Genomic DNA, 26,926 nt, shown 5'->3' with positions numbered 1-26,926 from the left:
TGCTGTCCATGGAGACGATATTGCTATCGCTCTAAATTGCATCGGTAAATTGATCATTTCTGGTATAACCGTTTTTGCTAACTAATACTAGGGGAAATAATAATTAACATGGGTCATTGAACTGCTCCATATTGGCTGGTTGAATTAGCAAATGCAGAGATGCATGTATAATTTTCTCTCTAATTCGAATGTTCAAAATTTGGAGGAAACTATATGACAAGAGACAAATGATAAACACATCAACGTCAAGGACACATAGGCTATCCCAAACATCCTAATTATAATCACCCCATTTCCTTTTTTCTCCCTATGTGTGATCATTCCTCTGCTTTCAAACGGCCACCCACGAACCCTCACACACTCAAGTAGTGTTTCACTTACATAGAGTATGGAGGGTTGAGACATGGCCCTCCCCCTCCGTTCGATCAATGGGCCAGTAAAAACAGTCTCTGCCTCGTTAGCGATATGCTTGTCCTATATAAAGGACATCCGGTGAGACTAAGAATGCTGTGAGCGCCATCCACCACGCACCTGCAAACACATACTCGCCCCACTCCTCCACCTCCGACACCTTCCCTTCCATCTGCACACGCAACCCCTGGTCTGGCCGGATGAGTTACCACCCGGTGGACACGATAGGGAGTCCATTCAGGAGAAGTATGGATAGTAGGACCACCTACGGCCGCTCCACTGGCACACCCTCCAGCGGGTTCCGTTCTCAGTCCTGGTCCCGGGCAAGCCCAGGCTCCACGATGACCTCCTCCTACAAGAGGAGCGTCAATGTGCCGGTAGCCAGAGCGTACAGCTCCACACTCCTCAGCTCCGCCGACAGCGTTGATTTCAATCAAACGAACGGAGACTACAAGCGCTCCAACGAGAAAGAGCAGCTCCAGGGGCTCAACGACCGATTCGCCGGTTACATCGACAAGGTGCACTACCTGGAGCAGCAGAACAGCCAGATCGAAGAGGAGATCCAGACGCTGCGGCAGAAGCAGGTGTCACAATCCCAGCTAGGCGATTTATACGACCAGGAACTCCAGGAGCTGCGCTCCATGCTGGAGCAGATTCACCACGATAAAGCGCAGATCCAGCTCGACACGGACCACGTCGAGGATGACATCCAGAGAATTAGGGACCGCTTCGATGAGGAAGCCCGCATCAGGGATGAGACGGAAGGCATCATCCGGGCGTTGAAAAAAGATATGACCGACTCTGATTTGGTGAAGTCAGAGTTGGAGAAGAAAGTTCAGTCACTGCATGACGAGATTGCCTTTATCCGCAACAACCACGCAGAAGAGGTGAGCGACCTGTTCGCCCAGGTGCAGGCGTCGCAGGTGACCATGGAGAGGAAAGACATCCAGAAGACGGACATCACCGAGGCGCTCCGGGAGATCCGCACCCAGCTCGAGGGCCACTCCAACCAGAACCTGCAGCAGGTGGAGGACTGGTTCATGTGCCGCTATTCCAAGCTCACTGATGCTGCGGCACAAAACAAAGATGCAATCAAGTCCGCCCGTGATGAGATAGCAGACTACCGTCGCCAGCTTCAGTCCAAGACCGTGGAGTTAGAGTCCGTCCGTGGAACCAGGGAGTCACTGGAGAGGCAATTGAATGACATCGAGGACCGACACAACAACGACCTGTCCAGCCTGCAGGTATGATGAGACCCGCTGTAGGCATTATTTTCATACAGAAACCTCCAGCCACAGGCTTAATGGTGAGGTATTCTATAAAGTTGTATTCTTTGTGTAAAGAGAAGCAATGTAGTAGAGAGAATATATTATATAATAAGATGTGTTTTTCGTTGATTTCAAATTGAGAAAATTATCACCACACCTTTGGGGTTTTTATTCTTATTTTAAATGTAGGTCTACTTATAAGGAGAGTCCCCTACTTTGATAGAGAGAAAGACACACACTTGCATTGTGTCCCCACATATTGTATTAGTTTGATTTTGAACGAACTAAATTGTTTTATTATGTGGGCCCTAAATGCATGTCTTTTAACTAGGCTATAAACTCTGCCCAATAGTGGTGTCCGCGCATTTGCTTTAGATAGCCTAAATGGCACAATGCTGACATCTTATGGACACAGATTTAACATCTCCAAATGTTGGATCATTAGGCTACGCATAAGCAGCGACACTTGGGTTGGGAAGACATAATGCAGCAGACTGTTTTTTGTTATTTTTTCGTTGCTGAGCCAGAGACTCGGGGCCCTTGAAACACAGTGCTGTTCACTGCGTCAGAATACATTATTTAACACAACAACAGTCCAATCTATCCAATTATTTGCACTTTCACTTTTCATAAATGAGACAGGAGGACTTCACAGTTTCAATTGTTATTGCAATGATATTTTATTGGAATCTCAAAGTGCTGTTTCAAATGTAGGCCTATACAAGTGTAAATGTGCTTGTTAAGTAATTACCAGGATCACAAAATATGACATTGTATTTTTGATCGTTTTCTTATGATGTTTAGAAAGCAGTGTCCTTATGGAGAAACGTGTCTTCCCTACACCAGAAATAAATAACCAAGTATTATTTCAGGGTTCCATATAGGCATAAGAAATAATAGCTCTTAACCAGCTTGTGTCTCTCGGTCTTGTTCTCTGCAGGAGACCATCCACCAGCTGGATAATGAGCTCAAGGGCACGAAGTGGGAGATGGCGCGTCATCTGCGTGAGTACCAGGACCTGCTCAATGTCAAGATGGCCCTCGACATTGAGATTGCTGCATACAGGTACAGTGCGACAACAGAGCGCTAATTAGGACTAACATTGAAAAAACTTTTTTTTTAATATATCATGTGTAATAAAAACATAAAGATCTCATTTATATATAGAAACTACATTTTTATATTCGGCCTACACTAAACTATATCTCATGTTCTACTGTTCTTGCAGGAAACTCCTAGAAGGTGAAGAGACCCACTTTAGCACTTTCCCCTACCGCCACACCGTCACCTCCTCTAAGAAGTCCAAGTATGAGCCTCCCAAACTGAAAGTCCAGCATAAGTTTGTAGAGGAGATCATCGAGGAGACCAGGGTAGAGGATGAGAAGGATGAGATGGACCAGGCCCTGGCTGAGATGGCCCAGGAGTTTTCTGCCACTCTGGAGGCAGAGGCAACAGATGAAGGAGAGGATGAGGGAGAAGAGGGAGGAGAAGAAGCAGAGGGAGAAGGGGGAGAGGGTGAATCAGAAGAGGTTGTAGCCTCCACTGAAGCCCAAGTTAGCTCCAGCACACCTGCTGAGGAGGAAGAGGAGGACAAAGAAGGTGGTGATGAAGAGGAAGAGGGAGAAAAAGAAGAAGAGGGTGAGAAAGGAGAAGAGGGTGAGGGTGAGAAGGGAGATGATACAGAAGGTGGTGATGAGGGAGAAGGAGAGGGGGAATTAGAGGAGACAGTCCTGTGCTCCAAAGCCCCAGAATCAAAGGCCTCTCCTGACAAAGAGAAGGCTGGAGAGAAGGAGGGACGCGGAGGAGAAGAGGAGACAGGAGAGGGAGAGGGAGAAGAGGAGGGTGATGATCAAGATGAAGATGCAGGTAGTGACAAAGGATCCAAAGATGGAGATGATAAGGATGAGGAAGATGAGAAGAAAGGAAAGGATGAGAAAGAAGACAAAACAGATGAGAAGGCAGCTGTAGCCAAGACAGAGGCTCCCAAAACAGAAGCCCCCATGAGTGAGGCCCCAAAAGTTGAGGTCCAGAAATCTGAGTCCCCAAAGCCCTCCAAGCCAGACTCCCTAAAAGCTGAATCCCCAAAGGCTGGGTCGCCTAAGTCTGAGTCACCAAAAGCTGGATCCCCCAAACATGAATCTCCCAAAGCTGTAACCCCCAAATCTGAATCTCCAAAACCTAGCTCCCCCAAATCTGAATCCCCGAAACCTGCTGGATCCCCTAAATCTGAATCCCCAAAACCTGCTGGATCACCCAAATCTGAATCCCCAAAACCTGCTGGATCCCCCAAATCTGAATCCCCAAAACCTGATGGATCCCCTAAATCTGAATCCCCAAAACCTGCTGGATCCCCTAAATCTGAATCCCCAAAACTAGCTGGATCCCCTAAATCTGAATCCCCAAAGCATGCTGGATCTCCTACTTCTGAATCCCCAAAACCTGCAGGATCCCCTAAATCTGATGGCTCCCCCAAATCTGAATCCCCAAAACCTGCTGGATCCCCCAAATCTGAATCCCCAAAACCTTCTGGATCCCCCAAATCTGAATCCCCAAAACCTGCTGGATCCCCCAAATCTGAATCCCCAAAACCTTCTGGATCCCCCAAATCTGAATCCCCAAAACCTGCTGGATCCCCCAAATCTGAATCCCCAAAACCTGCTGGATCCCCCAAATCTGAATCCCCAAAACCTGCTGGATCCCCCAAATCTGAATCCCCAAAACCTGCTGGATCCCCCAAATCTGAATCCCCAAAACCTGCTGGATCCCCTAAATCTGAATCCCCAAAACTTGCTGGATCCCCTAAATCTGAATCCCCAAGACCTGCTGCATCCCCTACTTCTGAATCCCCCAAACCTGCTGGCTCCCCAAAATCGGAATCCCCAAAACATACAGTATCCCCCAAATCTGAATCCCCCAATTTAGGATCCCCTGAGGCAGAGTCCCCTAAGGGTGAGGCCCCCAAACCAGAAGCTCCAATGTCAGAGGCCCCCACGGCTGCAGAAGAGAAAGTAGACAAAAATAGTGATTCAGAGGAAGAGAGGAAGGTAGAAAAGAAAGACGCAGCCATGAACGGAGATGTGGAGAAGATTACCCCAGAGGACAAGGACAAGAAGGATGAGGGTGGGAAAGAGGCAGAGGAGAAGGATGTTATCTCAAATGGAGTGGACGAGAGCCCCACTAAAGATGACCCGGACCAGAAAGATGATCCAAAGGACCAGAAGGTGGTCATCACCAAAACGGTGGAGACCATTACCACTGGAGAGGATGGAGCCAAGCATGTCACCAAATCTGTCACTGTCACCGAGACTGTGAAGGAGTCTGAGGATGTGATGCAGGAGAAGACAGTCTCCAGCAAGAAGATGGAGAAACACTCTTCCCAGTCCGTCAAGGTGGTGACTGAAACTGAGTAACTGCGCTCCATCCAACCCACTCAGGAGGAACAAAGATGACACGACAACAAGCAATCAACCCAGAACTAACATAACAAAGAAATCATAGTGCTAGAGCGATGTAATAAAGAGAACCACTCTCAAACATCCAGAAAAGCAACGAGAGAAGCCATATGATGTGACAAAGCTAACGTTTAAAAAATGCATGTTGAGAGAAAGCTTTAAATGGGTTTTGCTGCAGATTATATCAGGAAAATGTGATAGTGGGACAGATTATTAATTGTCTTTATGTTTCCCTGCAGTTCACGGGAGGGCTCACGGGTGGGGGCGTCTGCATGCTAGCTCAGGGAGGGAGACCCCTCCGCTCTAACCTGTATGTATGGATGGAAGGTGTACAGTTTAGATACTGTATGTGGGTGGGAGAGTGATAGAAATGTATGTTCATTCAAATGTTAATTCAAAAAGGGGTGCCTGGGTTGGACGGTCCACTTTAGAGACACATGTTCAAAAGGACTAGCCTTTTTATGTGAAGATACCAACTGAGCCAAAAATGCAATCGTCTACAACACAATATAGTGAAGAATGAGAAAGACAATGGTGCAATGTACTGATGATCATAAACATACAGTACCCGAAGCAACTAAAGCATTAAGAACCTTGAAGAAACTCTGAGCCTTAAACATGCTTTTTATCAGTATCTATTGTGTTTACCTAATGAGTGCAATTGAAAATAAATATGTAAATGCGCACACATACATTCTTGTATGCATAGGATGGACTTGAATTTAAATAGCGAACTTAAATGAGGTGCTACAGTTTGCAATCCCATGTCTTTACTCATCATGAACTATTTCCCAGCAGCATTTGCTCAATAAATGTCATACTGAAATACAAATATGGTCTCTTGTTCCTTTATGCAATTGTCCTGTCATGTCCTTTCACTTGTTCATTTACAGTAGCTGTCTCACCTCAACATGCACACTATTCTATTTCTTAATCTGCTTTCATAGGGGTGTGATCGCATGCTTCATGATCTTTTGTACCCTAGAAATGATACAAAACCATATCACCATCCAGAGGCTGTCCTCTACAGATTTTTAAAGCTACACTGTAATATGTGCATACCATCAAAGAATGAGCCACCAACCATAATATAAACGATGCACCCCATGGCATGTTCATGCAAATAGCATTTTATTGTAGCACTTGATTTATGAAATCAAACTTTATTTACATAGCACATTTCTTACCATAAACAATGCAATTCAATTTACTTCACTTACATAAAATAAAATAATAACAGTGAGAAAGATAAAAACAATACATTTCTGGACAAATATAAAATGAAGATAAACAAATATCAAATTAAGATAGATAAATATAAAATGAAGATAGATAAATTAGGATAGTAAAACAATATGAAATAAATTAGGATAGTAAAACAATATGAAATAAATTAGTATAGTAAAACAATATGAAATAAATTAGGATAGTAAAACAATATAAAATACATTTGGATAGTAAAACAATATTAAATAAATTAGGATAGTAAAATAATATTAAAACAACAGTGAACATGAGAGAGTAATATGAGATACTGTATTTAGATTGAGAGATGTTTATGCAGTTTCAGCAAATAGCTACATTATTTGAGAACAACATTTTAAACTATACATATGTAATTCAAAATATTTTACATGACAAGTTAAACAATCGAGTGATAGGTCCTTCAGAGATTTAGCAACATTAAAGCAGACAGCAACCCGATCGTAATTTGAAATTCAGCACCACCGGAAAATGGACAGCGACTATCTAAGGCAGAATCCATGAAGAGGTTTCTTTGAAATGTAGCCTATCACTCACTCACAGTGAATGAATCCTTATTATAATGCTAGAAGGATAGTTGGTCTGATTCTATGCCACAAAGCACGATAACACCTGGGGTGTTACATATCATTTTTTGTTCCTAAAACTTTCAGAACAAAATATTCTATCTAACATTTAAAAAAAATATTATGACATACAGTGCCTTCGGAAAAGATTCAGACCCCATTAGGTTTTTCACATTTTATTACGTTACAGACTCATTAAAAAATTGATTTAATAAAAAATCCTTAGCAATCTACACAAAATACCCCATAATGACAAAGCGAAAACATGTTTTTAGAAATGTTTGCAAATTTATTACAAATAAAAAACAGAAAACATGATTTACTTAGGTATTCAGACCCTTTGATATGAGACTCAAAATTGAGCTCAGGTGCATCCTGTTTCCATTGATCATCATTGAGATGTTTCTACAACTTGGAGTCCCACTGTTGTAAATTCAATTGATTGGACATGATGTGGAAAGGCATACAACTGTCTATATAAGGTCCGTAGAGCTCCAAGCCAGGATTGTGTCGAGGCACAGATCTGGGGAAGGGTACCAAAACTTTTCTGCAGCAAACTTTTCTGCAGCATTCTGCAGCATTGAAGGTCCCCAAGAACACAGTCCCCCCAAAAAATCCAGAAAATCACATTGTTGGATTTTTAATGAATTTATTTGCAAATGATGGTGGAAAATAAGTATTTGGTCACCTACAAACAAGCAAGATTTCTGGCTCTCACAGACCTGTAACTTCCTCTTTAAGAGGCTCCTCTGTCCTCCACTCATTACCTGTATTAATGGCACATGTTTGAACTTGTTATCAGTATAAAAGACACCTGTCCACAACCTCAAACAGTCACACTCCAAACTCCACTATGGCCAAAACCAAAGAGCTGTCAAAGGACACCAGAAACAAAATTGTAGACCTGCACCAGGCTGGGAAGACTGAACCTGCAATAGGTAAGCAGCTTGGTTTGAAGAAATCAACTGTGGGAGCAATTATTAGGAAATGGAAGACATACAAGACCACTGATAATCTCCCTCGATCTGGGGCTCCACGCAAGATCTCACCCCGTGGGGTCAAAATGATCACAAGAACGGTGAGCAAAAATCCCAGAACCACACGGGGGGACCTAGTGAATGACCTGCAGAGAGCTGCGACCAAAGTAACAAAGCCTACAATCAGTAACGCACTACACCGCCAGGGACTCAAATCCTGCAGTGCCAGACGTGTCCCCCTGCTTAAGCCAGTACATGTCCAGGCCCGTCTGAAGTTTGCTAGAGAGTATTTGGATGATCCAGAAGAAGATTGGGAGAATGTCACATGGTCAGATGAAACCAAAATATAACTTTTTGGTAAAAACTCAACTCGTCGTGTTTGGAGGACAAAGAATGCTGAGTTGCATCCAAAGAACACCATATCTACAGTGAAGCATGGGGGTGGAAACACCATGCTTTGGGGCTGTTTTTCTGCAAAGGGACCAGGACGACTGATCCTTGTAAAGGAAAGAATGAATGGGGCCATGTATCGTGAGATTTTGAGTGAAAACCTCCTTCCATCAGCAAGGGCATTGAAGATGAAACGGTGCTGGGTCTTTCAGCATGACAATGATCCCTAACACACCGCCCGGGCAACGAAGGTGTGGCTTCGTTAGAGGCATTTCAAGGTCCTGGAGTGGCCTAGCCAGTCTCCAGATCTCAACCCCATAGAAAATCTTTGGAGGGAGTTGAAAGTCTGTGTTGCCCAGCAACAGCCCCAAAACATCACTGCTCTAGAGGAGATCTGCATGGAGCAATGGGCCAAAAAACCTTGTGTGAAAACCTTGTGAAGACTTACAGAAAACGTTTGACCTCTGTCATTGCCAACAAAGGGTATATAACAAAGTATAGAGATGACCAAATACTTATTTTCCACCATAATTTGCAAATAAATTCATAAAAAATCCTACAATGTGATTTTCTGGATTTTTTTCAAATTTTGTCATAGTTGAAGTGTACATATGATGAAAATTAGAGGCCTCTCTCATCTTTTTAAGTGGGATAACTTGCACAATTGGTGGCTGACTAAATACTTTTTTGCCCTACTGTATCTTTTATATATTTTTCTTTGCATATCTTTTTTACATTTCTCTAAACCTCAACGTCATAATAGTCTCCTGCAACCCACCTCACCCAACATGGTGTGGATCTGTTTTTTCTAGAGTATATTTATTTACCTCCGGAACCTGAATCCCCCAACAGAAGCTAGCCAGCTCACTAGCTACTAGCTAGTAGTCAGCTAACCACTGCTAGTGGTCATCAGCTAACCTTTAGCTCGGAAAGCTCTCACCACTTTGTACAACGCGACTCAAACCGTACCTATTTTCTCTCCATATCCCCGGATTCCTATCGCAAGCTCTGAACCTTTCACATGGATCATCGCAGCTAGCTAGCTGCAATCCGAGTGACTACTCCTGGCTAAGGTCTGTCCCAAAGCAAGCACCAATTAGCCTGGAGCTAGCCCATGCTAGGCCTATTCTCCCGGCTAGCTGGAGAGGCCCATCAGCCACTCCTGGGCTACAATACCCAGACCCCTTCTACTGCCGGTACGGGACACTGAACCTCGCCGATCCTTGACGACTGGACTACCGATGTAATCTGCTCGAGGGGGTACTCAACTAGCCCCTAGGTCGCAACGTCCCCTGAATGCCCAACTGTTAGCCTGCTAACCACGGCCCGCTAGCTGTCCAGAGCACTTTGGACTGTTAGCTCAATAGATCCATCGGCCAATTTCTTGGGCCACTATATCTATTTTGCCTATTGGACTTGGACCCCTCTGCTACTCAGAACCCTGCTAATCCATCACGACTGGTCTATCGACGTCACCGCACGTGGAGAATAAATCAGTCTTTCCTCTGTCCCGGCCTGCTAGCTGTCTGAATCGCCGTGTCTCCAGCCAGTCCAACCACTCACTGGACCCCTATGATCACTGGTCTACGCATGCCTCTCCGTAATATCAATATGCCTTGTCCATTACTGTCCTGGATAGTGATTATTGTCTTATTTCACTGTGGAGCCTATAGCCCTGCTCAATTTGCCTTAACCAACCATTTAGTTCCACCCTCATAGATATCATCCTAACCAACTTGCCCTCCAAATACACCTCTGCTGTTTTCATCCAAGATCTCAGCGATCACTGCCTCATTGCCTGCATCCATAATGAGTATGCGGTCAAACGACCACCCCTCATCATTGTCAAACGCTCCCTAAAACACTTCAGCGAGCAGAACTTTCTAATCCACCTAGCCCGGGTATCCTGGAAGGATATTGACCTCATCCCGTCAGTAGAGGATGCCTGGTTATTCTTTAAAAGTCCCTTCCTCACCATCTTAAATAAGCATGCCCAATTCAAAAAATGTAACCAGGAACAGATATAGCACTTGGTTCTCTCCAGACCTGACTGTCCTTGACCAGCACAAAAACATCCTGTGGCATTCTGCATTAGCATCGAATAGCCCCCGTGATATGCAACTTTTCAGTGAAGTCAGGAACTAATATACACAGGCAGTTAGGAAAGCTAAGGCTAGCTTTTCAAGCAGAAATTTGCATCCTGTAGCACAAACACAAAAAAGTTCTGGGACGCTGTAAAGTCCATGGAGAAAACGAGCACCTCCCAGCTGCCCACTGCACTGATGCTAGGAAACATTGTCACCACCAATAAATCCACTATAATTGAGAATTTCAACAAGCATTTTTCTACGGCTGGCCATGCTTACCACCTGGCTACCCCTACCCTGATCAACAGCCCTGCACCCCCCACAGAAACTCGCCCAAGCCTCCCCCATTTCTCCTTCACCCAAATCCAGATAGCTGATGTTCTGAAAGAGCTGCAAAATCTGGAACCCTACAAATCAGCCGGGCTAGACAATCTGGACCCTCTGTTTCTAAAATGATCTGCCGAAATTGTTGCAACCTCTATTACAAGCCTGTTCAACCTCTCTTTCGTATCGTCTGAGAAACCCAAAGAATGGAAAGCTGCCACGGTCATCCTCCTCTTCAAAAGGGGAGACAGTCTAGACCCAAACTGCAGCAGAACTATATCTATCCTACCCTGCCTTTCGAAGATCTTCGAAAGCCAAGTTAACAAACGGATTTCCGACCATTTCGAATCCCACCGTACCTTCTCCGCTATGCAATCTGGTTTCAGAGCTAGTCATGGGTGCACCTCAGCCACACTCAAGGTCCTAAACGATATCATAACCGCCATCGATAAGAGACATTACTGTGCAGCCGTATTCGTCAACCTGGCCAAGGCTTTCGCCTCTGTCAATCACCACATTCTTATTGGTAGACTCAACAGCCTTGGTTTCTCAAGTGATTGCCTCGCCTGGTTCACCAACTACTTCTCTGGTAGAGCTCAGTGTGTCATATCGGAGGGCCTGTTGTCCGGACCTCTGGCAGTCTCTATGGGGGTGCCACAGGGTTCAATTCTCGGGCCGACTCTCTTCTCTGTATACATCAATGATCTCGCTCTTGCTGTGGGTCCACTTCTACGCAGATGACACCATTCTGTATACCTCTGGCCCTTCTTTGGACACTGTGTTAACTAACCTCCAGACGAGCTACATTGATGGACTCTGTGGGAAACGGGCTGCGCCGAGTTGCATGGGTTGGGGCCTATTGGACAGTGGTGGACGAGAGAAGGGCGTGGAAGACTTGCAGGCCATGGGCGACTCTATAGGTCTGTGGTCCACCAGTAGGTTGCCAATGGATATGAACATCCGGATGTATTGGTTTACGTCCGTTAAATCTCCTCTGCAGGCCAGTTTGGTCTGTAACTCCCGATTAAGACCCCTCCTGTAGACTGTAAGGAGTGCTGGTTCACTCCATCCACTGCTGGCAGCCATGGTGCTGAACTCAAGGGCATACTCAGCATGGAAACGTGATTCAGAGGACAGATTAGATCTTTGAGCGGCCCACAGGGCTGTGACCCAATCCAGAACTTTGCCTGTGAGTAGGGAGATGATGCAGTCCACCCTGTCTTTGTCAGAGGTGAAGTCAGTGAGGTGATGGTCTATGTACAGGTTATAATGCATGAGAAATCCTTGACATTTCCCTGGGGAGCCGTCATATTTATTAGGCATAGATATATTGGAGGATGAACGAGAGGAGGCTGTGGCACCTGATATGGATGAAGCAGGAATGGACTGGTGAAGGAGGTTGCAGAGTTCGTTGAGCCATTCCTCCTGTCCTGCAGCTCTGCTGAATCATTCTGTCGTGTTTGGTGAGGTATTCTGTAATGAACACAATATGAGACAGAGAGCTGGTTTCAAGCGCAGAGCAGGGACCATTGGAGGAGGCAGGTAGCAGCAAGTTCCAGGGGCAGGCAGAAGGTCATACACGGTAGGTCCAAAATGGCAAAAGTACAGGCAGGGAATAGGCAAAAGGTGTCGTGAGTGAGGCAGGCAAAAACTATAATATATGGAGGCATGAAGGACAAGAAAAAACAGAGCTCCAAAAGAAATGTGTCTCAAAACAAACAATACCTCACAGTGATGGGGTACAAGGAACTGAACTAAATGGTGTGGGATGATGACATGCAGGTGTGTGAACAGGTGATTAGAATTCAGGTGATTGGGATCTGGAGAGTGAGCAGGAAAGTGGGCTGCGTTCCAGGATCTAAGTGTTTAGAAGTATGAGTTGGATGCAGACGTTACAGTTTGGAAGGAATCAGTGGCTAACTGCTATTCAGTGGAGTGGCTGTGTGGGCCCAAATCTGGGATTAAGGGTCTCTTTTCCAAGTTTAAAATTATAGACATTCAGCATTGGTCATGCTGTCAATGAAGCAAATATGTTTTGAACGGTCATCCAGCTCGGAATTGGAAATCCGGAACTCGGGCGTCTTCCTAGAGCTACGACCTGAAGATCATGATTCAACCTTGTTTTTCCGAGTTCCCAGTTGTCTTGAAAGCACTATAAATCCAGAGAATGCCAGACTTTGATAACAAAATTTGCCCACGAAGGACCGTAGTGCCACCTTCCTGTTCAAGTGATCACAGCACAACAAGGCGAGTCCAAAAATGTCTTGTATGCTGCTGCATAAATGATATGTCCTCGGATGGGGCCACAGTGTCTCCTGACCCCTCCTGTCTCAGCATCCAGTATTTATGCTGCAGTAGTTTATGTGTCGGGGGGCTAGGGTCAGTTTGTTATATCTGGAGTACTTCTCCTGTCCTATTCGGTGTCCTGTGTGAATTTAAGTGTGCTCTCTCTAATTCTCTCTTTCTCTCTTTCGTTCTCTCTCTCTGAGGACCTGAGCCCTAGGACCATGCCCCAGGACTACCTGACATGATGACTCCTTGCTGTCCCCAGTCCACCTGGCCGTGCTGCTGCTCCAGTTTCATCTGTTTTGCCTTATTATTATTGGACCATGCTGGTCATTTATGAACATTTGAACATCTTGGCCATGTTCTGTTATAATCTCCACCCGGCACAGCCAGAAGAGGACTGGCCACCCCACATAGCCTGGTTCCTCTCTAGGTTTCTTCCTAGGTTTTGGCCTTTCATGGGAGTTTTTCCTAGACACTGTGCTTCTACACCTGCATTGCATGCTGTTTGGGGTTTTAGGCTGGGTTTCTGTAGAGCACTTTGAGATATCAGCTGATGTACGAAGGGCTATATAAATACATTTGATTTGATTTGATTTGATTTTGATTAATATGCCAGGAAGATATGTATCCTATAGCAAAGAAAGTAATACTAAGTGTATGTTGTGTAGTAAGCTGTTAGTAGCCAACGTGCCTCACCCTAATAATTTGGTCTATTTTCCCCTCTTAATTTCGCCTACTGATCTGACTTGGTGGTGCACATGTAGCCTATAACCTGTTTTAGAGAAATGTAATCATTGAATATTGTAAGAGCTTTCATTGTCTGCTTATATGGCCCCTTTATTTAGCCTATTGTTCTGACTTGGTGTACAGGGAGAACACTATAAGAACAACCCATGTTCTGAATTGTGTCGCTGTACATTTCAAAGTGCGAAACAAATAGTTATATCGACCACGTCCGTCCTTGCTCTCTCATGTCTTAATTGAAATTACGGATTGCTTCTTATCCGCTTGTCGTCCCCTAATGTCATAGTTCATACATCTAAATTGTCATTGGAAACCATATTTGTTTAAGCAAGTCAGCCATATCAACTATGTTTTTTTAAGCAGTAAATGAGGCTGAATGAACTGTTTCGCTGCCAGACAAGGCTCCGTTGATAACCAGGTCTAGTAGTGGTAAGATGTTGGGATTGCTGTTGGGACTCTGCTGTTGGGACAGCTTTATATAGGCCTTAACAGTTTGTGGGCACCGTTTGTCACCGTTATAGTGCAATTATATGGGAATCATTTATTCTTCCCTCTTAACTGTAGTATAAAACAAGGGTTTTTAAACGAGACTGGAGAATCTGAATCAATCCTGACAAACAATTTAAATATTTTTGTGGGTAATAATGTTCTGGGAGGCAAAAATAGCCTTGCCGTTTGTCAAAAATAGTTTTGCTGGTTTTCATAGGATGAGAAAAAAGAAGAAACCCGCACACTGCTCTTTATTAAGTGATACTAGCAAGAGCAGTGTGCAGGTTTCTTATTTTTTCTCATGTTATTCAATTCTTACCATATGCCTGCAACAAAGATAGCTCAGATGTGCAAGTGCCTTTTGAATTTTAATCCCTGGTTTTCATAGGATGAAATATTGTCATTGAAGGCAGTCAATTGGCCAAAACCAGAGGCAGCCATTTTGTTGCATTACCTGCATCAGTTGCAGGGTTTGCAATGACCTTAGTTACCTCTGAAATGGGTAGAGCAGGACTGAATGGGAATCAATAAGACTGACAACAGACTACAGCCAATCAGATCTGTCAACCAACACTGCAGCTTCACTCCTTATAGAAAACATCTCAATGCAGTGAGGAGATAGCAGCCTCTCTATCCCCTGTGCTCTCATCCGCAACCCAAAGACTGTAACTTATGCATTGTATTCTGTATCTGTTTGTGAAACCATATTAATCAACGTGTTTCCCATCATTGTTAGAGTTGGACGATAAAGTTACAAAGTCATTCTGAGGAATGTAATTACAGAAAAAAAACTATGTTGCAGTTTGGATGCCTATTCATCACTACAGAAATGCTTTGGTTTGAAATGGCTCAAAATTAAAGGGCAAGTTTGTCCATAAGACATTATGATATACATTATGAAGGTGATATATACTATTGAATGGGGTAAATGACTTGCATATAAGCACAGGCTGATCATAACTGTAATCTATACCAATAGCTGTCAATAACTACAACTATGATTAATGCTTCAACACTTCCTGAAAGTAGCAAGTGGTCACATAAATGCATCATATTGTTTGAACCAACCCCCTCATGGTAGTCTCACTTTATACATCATCAGTAGGTCACTGATGGTAATCCCTTTGATTTTGGGAGGTTTCCTGTCAAGAAGTAATCAATCACCTATTATTGAAGACTTAGCACAAGCAAAACATCAATATATGAAATTGGTTCGCTTTGCACATGTTCATAGGCAAATATACATTATTAATTCAATTCATTTAATGATCAATCATTCTGTTCAATTTGAGAGAAACATTTTCAACACTTTTCAAACACTTGAAAAGGACGGTAATGGTGTTTTGCTGCATTAAGTCGCTGTCCATGGCGCTGATATTGGAGTCTGACGGACTGGTGCTGTCCATGGAGACGATATTGCTATCGCTCTAAATTGCATCGGTAAATTGATCATTTCTGGTATAACCGTTTTTGCTAACTAATACTAGGGGAAATAATAATTAACATGGGTCATTGAACTGCTCCATATTGGCTGGTTGAATTAGCAAATGCAGAGATGCATGTATAATTTTCTCTCTAATTCGAATGTTCAAAATTTGGAGGAAACTATATGACAAGAGACAAATGATAAACACATCAACGTCAAGGACACATAGGCTATCCCAAACATCCTAATTATAATCACCCCATTTCCTTTTTTCTCCCTATGTGTGATCATTCCTCTGCTTTCAAACGGCCACCCACGAACCCTCACACACTCAAGTAGTGTTTCACTTACATAGAGTATGGAGGGTTGAGACATGGCCCTCCCCCTCCGTTCGATCAATGGGCCAGTAAAAACAGTCTCTGCCTCGTTAGCGATATGCTTGTCCTATATAAAGGACATCCGGTGAGACTAAGAATGCTGTGAGCGCCATCCACCACGCACCTGCAAACACATACTCGCCCCACTCCTCCACCTCCGACACCTTCCCTTCCATCTGCACACGCAACCCCTGGTCTGGCCGGATGAGTTACCACCCGGTGGACACGATAGGGAGTCCATTCAGGAGAAGTATGGATAGTAGGACCACCTACGGCCGCTCCACTGGCACACCCTCCAGCGGGTTCCGTTCTCAGTCCTGGTCCCGGGCAAGCCCAGGCTCCACGATGACCTCCTCCTACAAGAGGAGCGTCAATGTGCCGGTAGCCAGAGCGTACAGCTCCACACTCCTCAGCTCCGCCGACAGCGTTGATTTCAATCAAACGAACGGAGACTACAAGCGCTCCAACGAGAAAGAGCAGCTCCAGGGGCTCAACGACCGATTCGCCGGTTACATCGACAAGGTGCACTACCTGGAGCAGCAGAACAGCCAGATCGAAGAGGAGATCCAGACGCTGCGGCAGAAGCAGGTGTCACAATCCCAGCTAGGCGATTTATACGACCAGGAACTCCAGGAGCTGCGCTCCATGCTGGAGCAGATTCACCACGATAAAGCGCAGATCCAGCTCGACACGGACCACGTCGAGGATGACATCCAGAGAATTAGGGACCGCTTCGATGAGGAAGCCCGCATCAGGGATGAGACGGAAGGCATCATCCGGGCGTTGAAAAAAGATATGACCGACTCTGATTTGGTGAAGTCAGAGTTGGAGAAGAAAGTTCAGTCACTGCATGACGAGATTGCCTTTATCCGCAACAACCACGCAGAAGAGGTGAGCGACCTGTTCGCCCAGGTGCAGGCGTCGCAGGTGACCATGGAGAGGAAAGACATCCAGAAGACGGACATCACCGAGGCGCTCCGGGAGATCCGCACCCAGCTCGAGGGCCACTCCAACCAGAACCTGCAGCAGGTGGAGGACTGGTTCATGTGCCGCTATTCCAAGCTCACTGATGCTGCGGCACAAAACAAAGATGCAATCAAGTCCGCCCGTGATGAGATAGCAGACTACCGTCGCCAGCTTCAGTCCAAGACCGTGGAGTTAGAGTCCGTCCGTGGAACCAGGGAGTCACTGGAGAGGCAATTGAATGACATCGAGGACCGACACAACAACGACCTGTCCAGCCTGCAGGTATGATGAGACCCGCTGTAGGCATTATTTTCATACAGAAACCTCCAGCCACAGGCTTAATGGTGAGGTATTCTATAAAGTTGTATTCTTTGTGTAAAGAGAAGCAATGTAGTAGAGAGAATATATTATATAATAAGATGTGTTTTTCGTTGATTTCAAATTGAGAAAATTATCACCACACCTTTGGGGTTTTTATTCTTATTTTAAATGTAGGTCTACTTATAAGGAGAGTCCCCTACTTTGATAGAGAGAAAGACACACACTTGCATTGTGTCCCCACATATTGTATTAGTTTGATTTTGAACGAACTAAATTGTTTTATTATGTGGGCCCTAAATGCATGTCTTTTAACTAGGCTATAAACTCTGCCCAATAGTGGTGTCCGCGCATTTGCTTTAGATAGCCTAAATGGCACAATGCTGACATCTTATGGACACAGATTTAACATCTCCAAATGTTGGATCATTAGGCTACGCATAAGCAGCGACACTTGGGTTGGGAAGACATAATGCAGCAGACTGTTTTTTGTTATTTTTTCGTTGCTGAGCCAGAGACTCGGGGCCCTTGAAACACAGTGCTGTTCACTGCGTCAGAATACATTATTTAACACAACAACAGTCCAATCTATCCAATTATTTGCACTTTCACTTTTCATAAATGAGACAGGAGGACTTCACAGTTTCAATTGTTATTGCAATGATATTTTATTGGAATCTCAAAGTGCTGTTTCAAATGTAGGCCTATACAAGTGTAAATGTGCTTGTTAAGTAATTACCAGGATCACAAAATATGACATTGTATTTTTGATCGTTTTCTTATGATGTTTAGAAAGCAGTGTCCTTATGGAGAAACGTGTCTTCCCTACACCAGAAATAAATAACCAAGTATTATTTCAGGGTTCCATATAGGCATAAGAAATAATAGCTCTTAACCAGCTTGTGTCTCTCGGTCTTGTTCTCTGCAGGAGACCATCCACCAGCTGGATAATGAGCTCAAGGGCACGAAGTGGGAGATGGCGCGTCATCTGCGTGAGTACCAGGACCTGCTCAATGTCAAGATGGCCCTCGACATTGAGATTGCTGCATACAGGTACAGTGCGACAACAGAGCGCTAATTAGGACTAACATTGAAAAAACTTTTTTTTTAATATATCATGTGTAATAAAAACATAAAGATCTCATTTATATATAGAAACTACATTTTTATATTCGGCCTACACTAAACTATATCTCATGTTCTACTGTTCTTGCAGGAAACTCCTAGAAGGTGAAGAGACCCACTTTAGCACTTTCCCCTACCGCCACACCGTCACCTCCTCTAAGAAGTCCAAGTATGAGCCTCCCAAACTGAAAGTCCAGCATAAGTTTGTAGAGGAGATCATCGAGGAGACCAGGGTAGAGGATGAGAAGGATGAGATGGACCAGGCCCTGGCTGAGATGGCCCAGGAGTTTTCTGCCACTCTGGAGGCAGAGGCAACAGATGAAGGAGAGGATGAGGGAGAAGAGGGAGGAGAAGAAGCAGAGGGAGAAGGGGGAGAGGGTGAATCAGAAGAGGTTGTAGCCTCCACTGAAGCCCAAGTTAGCTCCAGCACACCTGCTGAGGAGGAAGAGGAGGACAAAGAAGGTGGTGATGAAGAGGAAGAGGGAGAAAAAGAAGAAGAGGGTGAGAAAGGAGAAGAGGGTGAGGGTGAGAAGGGAGATGATACAGAAGGTGGTGATGAGGGAGAAGGAGAGGGGGAATTAGAGGAGACAGTCCTGTGCTCCAAAGCCCCAGAATCAAAGGCCTCTCCTGACAAAGAGAAGGCTGGAGAGAAGGAGGGACGCGGAGGAGAAGAGGAGACAGGAGAGGGAGAGGGAGAAGAGGAGGGTGATGATCAAGATGAAGATGCAGGTAGTGACAAAGGATCCAAAGATGGAGATGATAAGGATGAGGAAGATGAGAAGAAAGGAAAGGATGAGAAAGAAGACAAAACAGATGAGAAGGCAGCTGTAGCCAAGACAGAGGCTCCCAAAACAGAAGCCCCCATGAGTGAGGCCCCAAAAGTTGAGGTCCAGAAATCTGAGTCCCCAAAGCCCTCCAAGCCAGACTCCCTAAAAGCTGAATCCCCAAAGGCTGGGTCGCCTAAGTCTGAGTCACCAAAAGCTGGATCCCCCAAACATGAATCTCCCAAAGCTGTAACCCCCAAATCTGAATCTCCAAAACCTAGCTCCCCCAAATCTGAATCCCCGAAACCTGCTGGATCCCCTAAATCTGAATCCCCAAAACCTGCTGGATCACCCAAATCTGAATCCCCAAAACCTGCTGGATCCCCCAAATCTGAATCCCCAAAACCTGATGGATCCCCTAAATCTGAATCCCCAAAACCTGCTGGATCCCCTAAATCTGAATCCCCAAAACTAGCTGGATCCCCTAAATCTGAATCCCCAAAGCATGCTGGATCTCCTACTTCTGAATCCCCAAAACCTGCAGGATCCCCTAAATCTGATGGCTCCCCCAAATCTGAATCCCCAAAACCTGCTGGATCCCCCAAATCTGAATCCCCAAAACCTTCTGGATCCCCCAAATCTGAATCCCCAAAACCTGCTGGATCCCCCAAATCTGAATCCCCAAAACCTTCTGGATCCCCCAAATCTGAATCCCCAAAACCTGCTGGATCCCCCAAATCTGAATCCCCAAAACCTGCTGGATCCCCCAAATCTGAATCCCCAAAACCTGCTGGATCCCCCAAATCTGAATCCCCAAAACCTGCTGGATCCCCCAAATCTGAATCCCCAAAACCTGCTGGATCCCCTAAATCTGAATCCCCAAAACTTGCTGGATCCCCTAAATCTGAATCCCCAAGACCTGCTGCATCCCCTACTTCTGAATCCCCCAAACCTGCTGGCTCCCCAAAATCGGAATCCCCAAAACATACAGTATCCCCCAAATCTGAATCCCCCAATTTAGGATCCCCTGAGGCAGAGTCCCCTAAGGGTGAGGCCCCCAAACCAGAAGCTCCAATGTCAGAGGCCCCCACGGCTGCAGAAGAGAAAGTAGACAAAAATAGTGATTCAGAGGAAGAGAGGAAGGTAGAAAAGAAAGACGCAGCCATGAACGGAGATGTGGAGAAGATTACCCCAGAGGACAAGGACAAGAAGGATGAGGGTGGGAAAGAGGCAGAGGAGAAGGATGTTATCTCAAATGGAGTGGACGAGAGCCCCACTAAAGATGACCCGGACCAGAAAGATGATCCAAAGGACCAGAAGGTGGTCATCACCAAAACGGTGGAGACCATTACCACTGGAGAGGATGGAGCCAAGCATGTCACCAAATCTGTCACTGTCACCGAGACTGTGAAGGAGTCTGAGGATGTGATGCAGGAGAAGACAGTCTCCAGCAAGAAGATGGAGAAACACTCTTCCCAGTCCGTCAAGGTGGTGACTGAAACTGAGTAACTGCGCTCCATCCAACCCACTCAGGAGGAACAAAGATGACACGACAACAAGCAATCAACCCAGAACTAACATAACAAAGAAATCATAGTGCTAGAGCGATGTAATAAAGAGAACCACTCTCAAACATCCAGAAAAGCAACGAGAGAAGCCATATGATGTGACAAAGCTAACGTTTAAAAAATGCATGTTGAGAGAAAGCTTTAAATGGGTTTTGCTGCAGATTATATCAGGAAAATGTGATAGTGGGACAGATTATTAATTGTCTTTATGTTTCCCTGCAGTTCACGGGAGGGCTCACGGGTGGGGGCGTCTGCATGCTAGCTCAGGGAGGGAGACCCCTCCGCTCTAACCTGTATGTATGGATGGAAGGTTTACAGTTTAGATACTGTATGTGGGTGGGAGAGTGATAGAAATGTATGTTCATTCAAATGTTAATTCAAAAAGGGGTGCCTGGGTTGGACGGTCCACTTTAGAGACACATGTTCAAAAGGACTAGCCTTTTTATGTGAAGATACCAACTGAGCCAAAAATACAATCGTCTACAACACAATATAGTGAAGAATGAGAAAGACAATGGTGCAATGTACTGATGATCATAAACATACAGTACCCGAAGCAACTAAAGCATTAAGAACCTTGAAGAAACTCTGAGCCTTAAACATGCTTTTTATCAGTATCTATTGTGTTTACCTAATGAGTGCAATTGAAAATAAATATGTAAATGCGCACACATACATTCTTGTATGCATAGGATGGACTTGAATTTAAATAGCGAACTTAAATGAGGTGCTACAGTTTGCAATCCCATGTCTTTACTCATCATGAACTATTTCCCAGCAGCATTTGCTCAATAAATGTCATACTGAAATACAAATATGGTCTCTTGTTCCTTTATGCAATTGTCCTGTCATGTCCTTTCACTTGTTCATTTACAGTAGCTGTCTCACCTCAACATGCACACTATTCTATTTCTTAATCTGCTTTCATAGGGGTGTGATCGCATGCTTCATGATCTTTTGTACCCTAGAAATGATACAAAACCATATCACCATCCAGAGGCTGTCCTCTACAGATTTTTAAAGCTACACTGTAATATGTGCATACCATCAAAGAATGAGCCACCAACCATAATATAAACGATGCACCCCATGGCATGTTCATGCAAATAGCATTTTATTGTAGCACTTGATTTATCAAATAAAACTTTATTTACATAGCACATTTCTTACCATAAACAATGCAATTCAATGTACTTCACTTACATAAATACAATAATAAAACAGTGAGAAAGATAAGAACAATACATTTCTGGACAAATATAAAATGAAGATAGATGAATATAAAATGAAGATAAATAAATATAAAATGAAGATAGATAAATATCAAATTAAGATAGATAAATTAGGATAGTAAAACAATATTAAATGAATTAGGATGGTAAAACAATATTAAATAAATTAGGATAGTAAAACAATATGAAAAAAATGTGGATAGTAAAACAATATAAAATACATTTGGATAGTAAAACAATATTAAATAAATTAGGATAGTAAAACAATATGAAATAAATTAGGATAGTAAAACAATATGAAATAAATTAGTATAGTAAAACAATATGAAATAAATTAGGATAGTAAAACAATATAAAATACATTTGGATAGTAAAACAATATTAAATAAATTAGGATAGTAAAATAACATTCAAACATCAGTGAACATGAGAGAGTAATATGAGATACTGTATTTAGATTGAGAGATGTTTATGCAGTTTCAGCAAATAGCTACATTATTTGAGAACAACATTACCTACATTGTTAAACACGATTTTAAACCATACATATTTAATTCAAAGTATTTTACATGACAAGTTAAACAATCGAGTGATAGGTCCTTCGGAGATTTAGCAACATTAAAGCAGACAGCAAACCGATCGTAATTTGAAATTCAGCACCACCGGAAAATGGACAGCGACTATCTCAGGCAGAATCCATGAAGAGGTTTCTTTGAAATGTAGCCTATCACTCACTCACAGTGAATGAATCCTTATTATAATGCTAGAAGGATAGTTGGTCTGATTCTATGCCACAAAGCACGATAACACCTGGGGTGTTACATATATTTTTTTGTTCCTAAAACTTTCAGAACAAAATATTCTATCTAACATTTTAAAAAAATATTATGAATATTATGAATATTCGGAAAAGATTCAGACCCCATTACATTTTTTCACATTTTATTACGTTACAGACTCATTCAAAAATTGATTAAATAAAAAATCCTTAGCAATCTACACAAAATACCCCATAATGACAAAGCGAAAACATGTTTTTAGAAATGTTTGCAAATTTATTACAAATAAAAAACAGAAAACATGATTTACTTAGGTATTCAGTCCCTTTGATATGAGACTCAAAATTGAGCTCAGGTGCATCCTGTTTCCATTGATCATCATTGATATGTTTCTACAACTTGGAGTCCCACTGTTGTAAATTCTATTGATTGGACACGATGTGGAAAGGCACACAACTGTCTATATAATGTCCGTAGAGCTCCAAGCCAGGATTGTGTCAAGGCACAGATCTGGGGAAGGGTACCACAACTTTTCTGCAGCATTGAAGGTCCCCAAGAACACAGTGGCCTCCATCATTCTTAAATGGAAGAAGTTTGGAACCACCAAGTGTCATGTACTGTCATGTTGTCTTGTCTCTGTCCTTTCCCTTCACCCTGTCTCCCTCTGCTGGTCGTGTTAGGTTACCTTTTCTCCCCCGCTTTCCCCCAGCTGTCCCTTGTCTCCTCTAACTACCCATTCACCCCGTTCCCCACCTGTTCCCTTTTTCCCTCTGATTAGGTCCCTATATCTCTCTCTGTTTCTGCTCCTGTCCTTGTCGGATTCTTGTTTGTTTGTGTCATTCATGCCTGAACCAGACTGTCGTCATGTTTGCTGTAACCTTGTCCTGTCCTGTCGGAATCTGCCGGTCCATCTGAGCCTACCTATGTTTGGTAATTAAAGAAGCTCTGTTTAAGTTGATTCGCTTTTGGGTCCTCATTCACGCACCGTAACAGAAGAATCCGACCAAGAATGGACCCAGCGACTTCGGATCCTCTCCACTCAGCCGTCGAGATCCAGGGAGCGATGCTAGGCAGACACAAGCAGGAATTGTCTGCTGCTCGACATGCCGTTGAGACCCTGGCCACCCAAGTCTCCAACCTCACAGAACAGGTTCACCATCTCCGCCTCGATCCACCGGCCACTTCCAGGGCTTTCGAATCTCCGGAGCCCAGAATCAATAACCCGCCGTGTTACTCTGGGGAGCCCACTGAATGCCGCTCGTTCCTCACCCAGTGTGATATTGTGTTTTCTCTCCAGCCCAACACTTACTCCAGGAGCACTGCTCGTGTCGCCTACGTCATATCTCTCCTTATTGGACGGGCTCGTGAGTGGGGCACGGCAATCTGGGAGGCAAGGGCTGAGTGTACTAACCAGTATCAAGACTTTAAGGAGGAGATGATACGGGTTTTTGATCGATCTGTTTTTGGGGAGGAGGCTTCCAGGGCCCTGTCTTCCCTATGTCAAGGCAATCGATCCATAACAGACTACTCTATTGAGTTTCGCACTCTTGCTGTCTCCAGTGGCTGGAACGAGCCGGCCTTGCTCGCTCGTCTTCTGGAGGGTTTCCGCGCAGAGGTAAAGGATGAGATTCTCTCCCGGGAGGTTCCTTCCAGCGTGGATTCCTTGATTGAACTCGCTATTCGCATTGAGCGACGGGTTGATCTTCGTCACCGAGCTCGTGGAAAGGAGCTCGCGCTCTCCGTCGCCTCCCTCTCCGCATCACTACCATCTTCCTCTGCCGGCTCGGGTGCTGAGTCCATGCAGCTGGGAGGTATCCGCATCTCGACTGAGGAGAGGGAACGGAGAATCACCAACCGCCTCTGTCTCTATTGCGGTTCCGCTGGTCATTTTGTCACTTCATGTCCAGTAAAAGGCCAGAGCTCGTCAGTAAGCGGAGGGCTACTGGTGAGCGCTACTACTCCTGTCTCTCCTTCAAGATCCTGCACTACCTTGTCGGTCCATCTACGCTGGACCGGTTCGTCAGCTTCCTGCAGTGCCTTAATAGACTCTGGGGCGGAGGGCTGTTTTATGGACGAGACCTGGGCTCGGGAACATGACATTCCTCTCAGACAGTTAAAGGAGCCCACGGCCTTGTTCGCCCTGGATGGTAGTCCTCTCCCCAGGATTCAGCGTGAGACGCTACCTTTAACCCTCACTGTTTCTGGTAATCATAGTGAAACCATTTCTTTTTTAATTTTTCGTTCACCTTTTACACCTGTTGTTTTGGGCCATCCCTGGCTAGTTTGTCATAATCCTTCCATTAATTGGTCTAGTAATTCTATCCTCTCCTGGAACGTCTCTTGTCATGTGAAATGTTTAATGTCTGCTATCCCTCCTGTTTCCTCTGTCTCTTCTTCACAGGAGGAGCCTGGTGATTTGACAGGGGTGCCGGAGGAATATCACGATCTGCGCACGGTGTTCAGTCGGTCCAGGGCCACCTCTCTTCCTCCACACCGGTCGTATGATTGTAGTATTGATCTCCTTCCGGGAACCACCCCCCCCCCCCGGGGTAGACTATACTCTCTGTCGGCTCCCGAACGTAAGGCTCTCGAAGATTATTTGTCTGTAGCTCTTGACGCCGGTACCATAGTCCCCTCCTCCTCTCCCGCCGGAGCGGGGTTTTTTTTTGTCAAGAAGAAGGACGGGTCTCTGCGCCCCTGCATAGATTATCGAGGGCTGAATGACATAACAGTGAAGAATCGTTATCCGCTTCCTCTTATGTCTTCAGCCTTCGAGATCCTGCAGGGAGCCAGGTTTTTCACTAAGTTGGACCTTCGTAACGCTTACCATCTCGTGCGCATCAGGGAGGGGGACGAGTGGAAGACGGCGTTTAACACTCCGTTAGGGCACTTTGAATACCGGGTTCTTCCTTTCGGCCTCGCTAACGCTCCAGCTGTCTTTCAGGCATTAGTCAATGATGTCCTGAGAGACATGCTGAACATCTTTGTTTTCGTTTACCTTGACGATATCCTGATTTTTTCACCGTCACTCCAGATTCATGTTCAGCACGTTCGACGTGTCCTCCAGCGCCTTTTAGAGAATTGTCTTTTTGTGAAGGCTGAGAAGTGCACTTTTCATGCCTCCTCCGTCACATTTCTCGGTTCTGTTATTTCCGCTGAAGGCATTAAGATGGATCCCGCTAAGGTCCAAGCTGTCATTGATTGGCCCGTCCCTAAGTCACGCGTCGAGCTGCAGCGCTTTCTCGGCTTCGCGAACTTCTATCGTCGTTTCATCCGTAATTTCGGTCAGGTGGCAGCTCCTCTCACAGCCCTTACTTCTGTCAAGACGTGCTTTAAGTGGTCCGTTTCCGCCCAGGGAGCTTTTGATCTCCTCAAGAATCGTTTTACATCCGCTCCTATCCTTGTTACACCTGACGTCTCTAGACAGTTCGTTGTCGAGGTTGACGCGTCAGAGGTGGGAGTGGGAGCCATCCTTTCTCAGCGCTCCCTCTCTGACGACAAGGTCCACCCATGCGCGTATTTTTCTCATCGCCTGTCGCCGTCGGAACGTAACTATGATGTGGGTAACCGCGAACTGCTCGCCATCCGGTTAGCCCTAGGCGAATGGCGACAGTGGTTGGAGGGGGCGACCGTTCCTTTTGTCGTTTGGACTGACCATAGGAACCTTGAGTACATCCGTTCTGCCAAACGACTTAATGCGCGTCAGGCGCGTTGGGCGCTGTTTTTCGCTCGTTTCGAGTTCGTGATTTCTTATCGTCCGGGCTCTAAGAACACCAAGCCTGATGCTTTGTCTCGTCTCTTCAGTTCTTCAGTAGCCTCCACTGACCCCGAGGGGATTCTCCCTGAGGGGCGTGTTGTCGGGTTGACTGTCTGGGGAATTGAGAGGCAGGTAAAGCAAGCACTCACTCAAACTCCGTCGCCGCGCGCTTGTCCTAGGAACCTTCTTTTCGTTCCCGTTCCTACTCGTCTGGCCGTTCTTCAGTGGGCTCACTCTGCCAAGTTAGCCGGCCACCCTGGCGTTCGGGGTACGCTTGCTTCCATTCGCCAGCGTTTCTGGTGGCCCACCCGGGAGCATGACACGCGTCGTTTCGTGGCTGCTTGTTCGGTCTGC

At 44.9% G+C, this 26,926-nt stretch overlaps 2 protein-coding genes across 2 annotated transcripts; both read left to right on the top strand.

The window, feature by feature from the left end:
- Nucleotides 1–359: 359 nt before the first annotated feature.
- On the top strand, nt 360–5,963 carry LOC149983227 (uncharacterized). The gene is made up of 3 exons (XM_036977188.2): nt 360–1,655; nt 2,620–2,744; nt 2,908–5,963. The coding sequence occupies exons 1-3, from the start codon at nt 612–614 to the stop codon at nt 5,087–5,089; spliced, it is 3,351 nt and encodes a 1,116-aa protein (XP_036833083.1). The 5' UTR covers nt 360–611; the 3' UTR covers nt 5,090–5,963.
- A 10,052-nt stretch (nt 5,964–16,015) lies between these two features.
- Nucleotides 16,016–21,619, top strand: LOC110522901 (uncharacterized). Its single transcript, XM_036977180.2, has 3 exons — nt 16,016–17,311; nt 18,276–18,400; nt 18,564–21,619. Exons 1-3 carry the CDS (start codon nt 16,268–16,270, stop codon nt 20,743–20,745), a joined length of 3,351 nt encoding a protein of 1,116 aa, XP_036833075.1. The 5' UTR covers nt 16,016–16,267; the 3' UTR covers nt 20,746–21,619.
- Nucleotides 21,620–26,926: the final 5,307 nt, after the last annotated feature.

Source organism: Oncorhynchus mykiss, chromosome 5 (assembly GCF_057628025.1).
Source record: "Oncorhynchus mykiss isolate SJ-2025 chromosome 5, ASM5762802v1, whole genome shotgun sequence".
Lineage (NCBI taxonomy): Eukaryota > Metazoa > Chordata > Actinopteri > Salmoniformes > Salmonidae > Oncorhynchus > Oncorhynchus mykiss.
This window is presented reverse-complemented; position numbering and strand designations above follow the sequence as displayed.

What these genes read in the sequence shown, in the direction of transcription:
- LOC149983227 (XM_036977188.2), top strand. Translation starts at nt 612, where the DNA reads ATGAGTTACCACCCGGTGGACACGATAGGGAGTCCATTCAGGAGAAGT. An exon ending in ACGACCTGTCCAGCCTGCAG is followed by an intron (nt 1,656 to 2,619) that starts GTATGATGAGAC and finishes TGTTCTCTGCAG; the next exon opens with GAGACCATCCACCAGCTGGA. An exon ending in ATTGAGATTGCTGCATACAG is followed by an intron (nt 2,745 to 2,907) that starts GTACAGTGCGAC and finishes CTGTTCTTGCAG; the next exon opens with GAAACTCCTAGAAGGTGAAG.
- LOC110522901 (XM_036977180.2), top strand. Translation starts at nt 16,268, where the DNA reads ATGAGTTACCACCCGGTGGACACGATAGGGAGTCCATTCAGGAGAAGT. An exon ending in ACGACCTGTCCAGCCTGCAG is followed by an intron (nt 17,312 to 18,275) that starts GTATGATGAGAC and finishes TGTTCTCTGCAG; the next exon opens with GAGACCATCCACCAGCTGGA. An exon ending in ATTGAGATTGCTGCATACAG is followed by an intron (nt 18,401 to 18,563) that starts GTACAGTGCGAC and finishes CTGTTCTTGCAG; the next exon opens with GAAACTCCTAGAAGGTGAAG.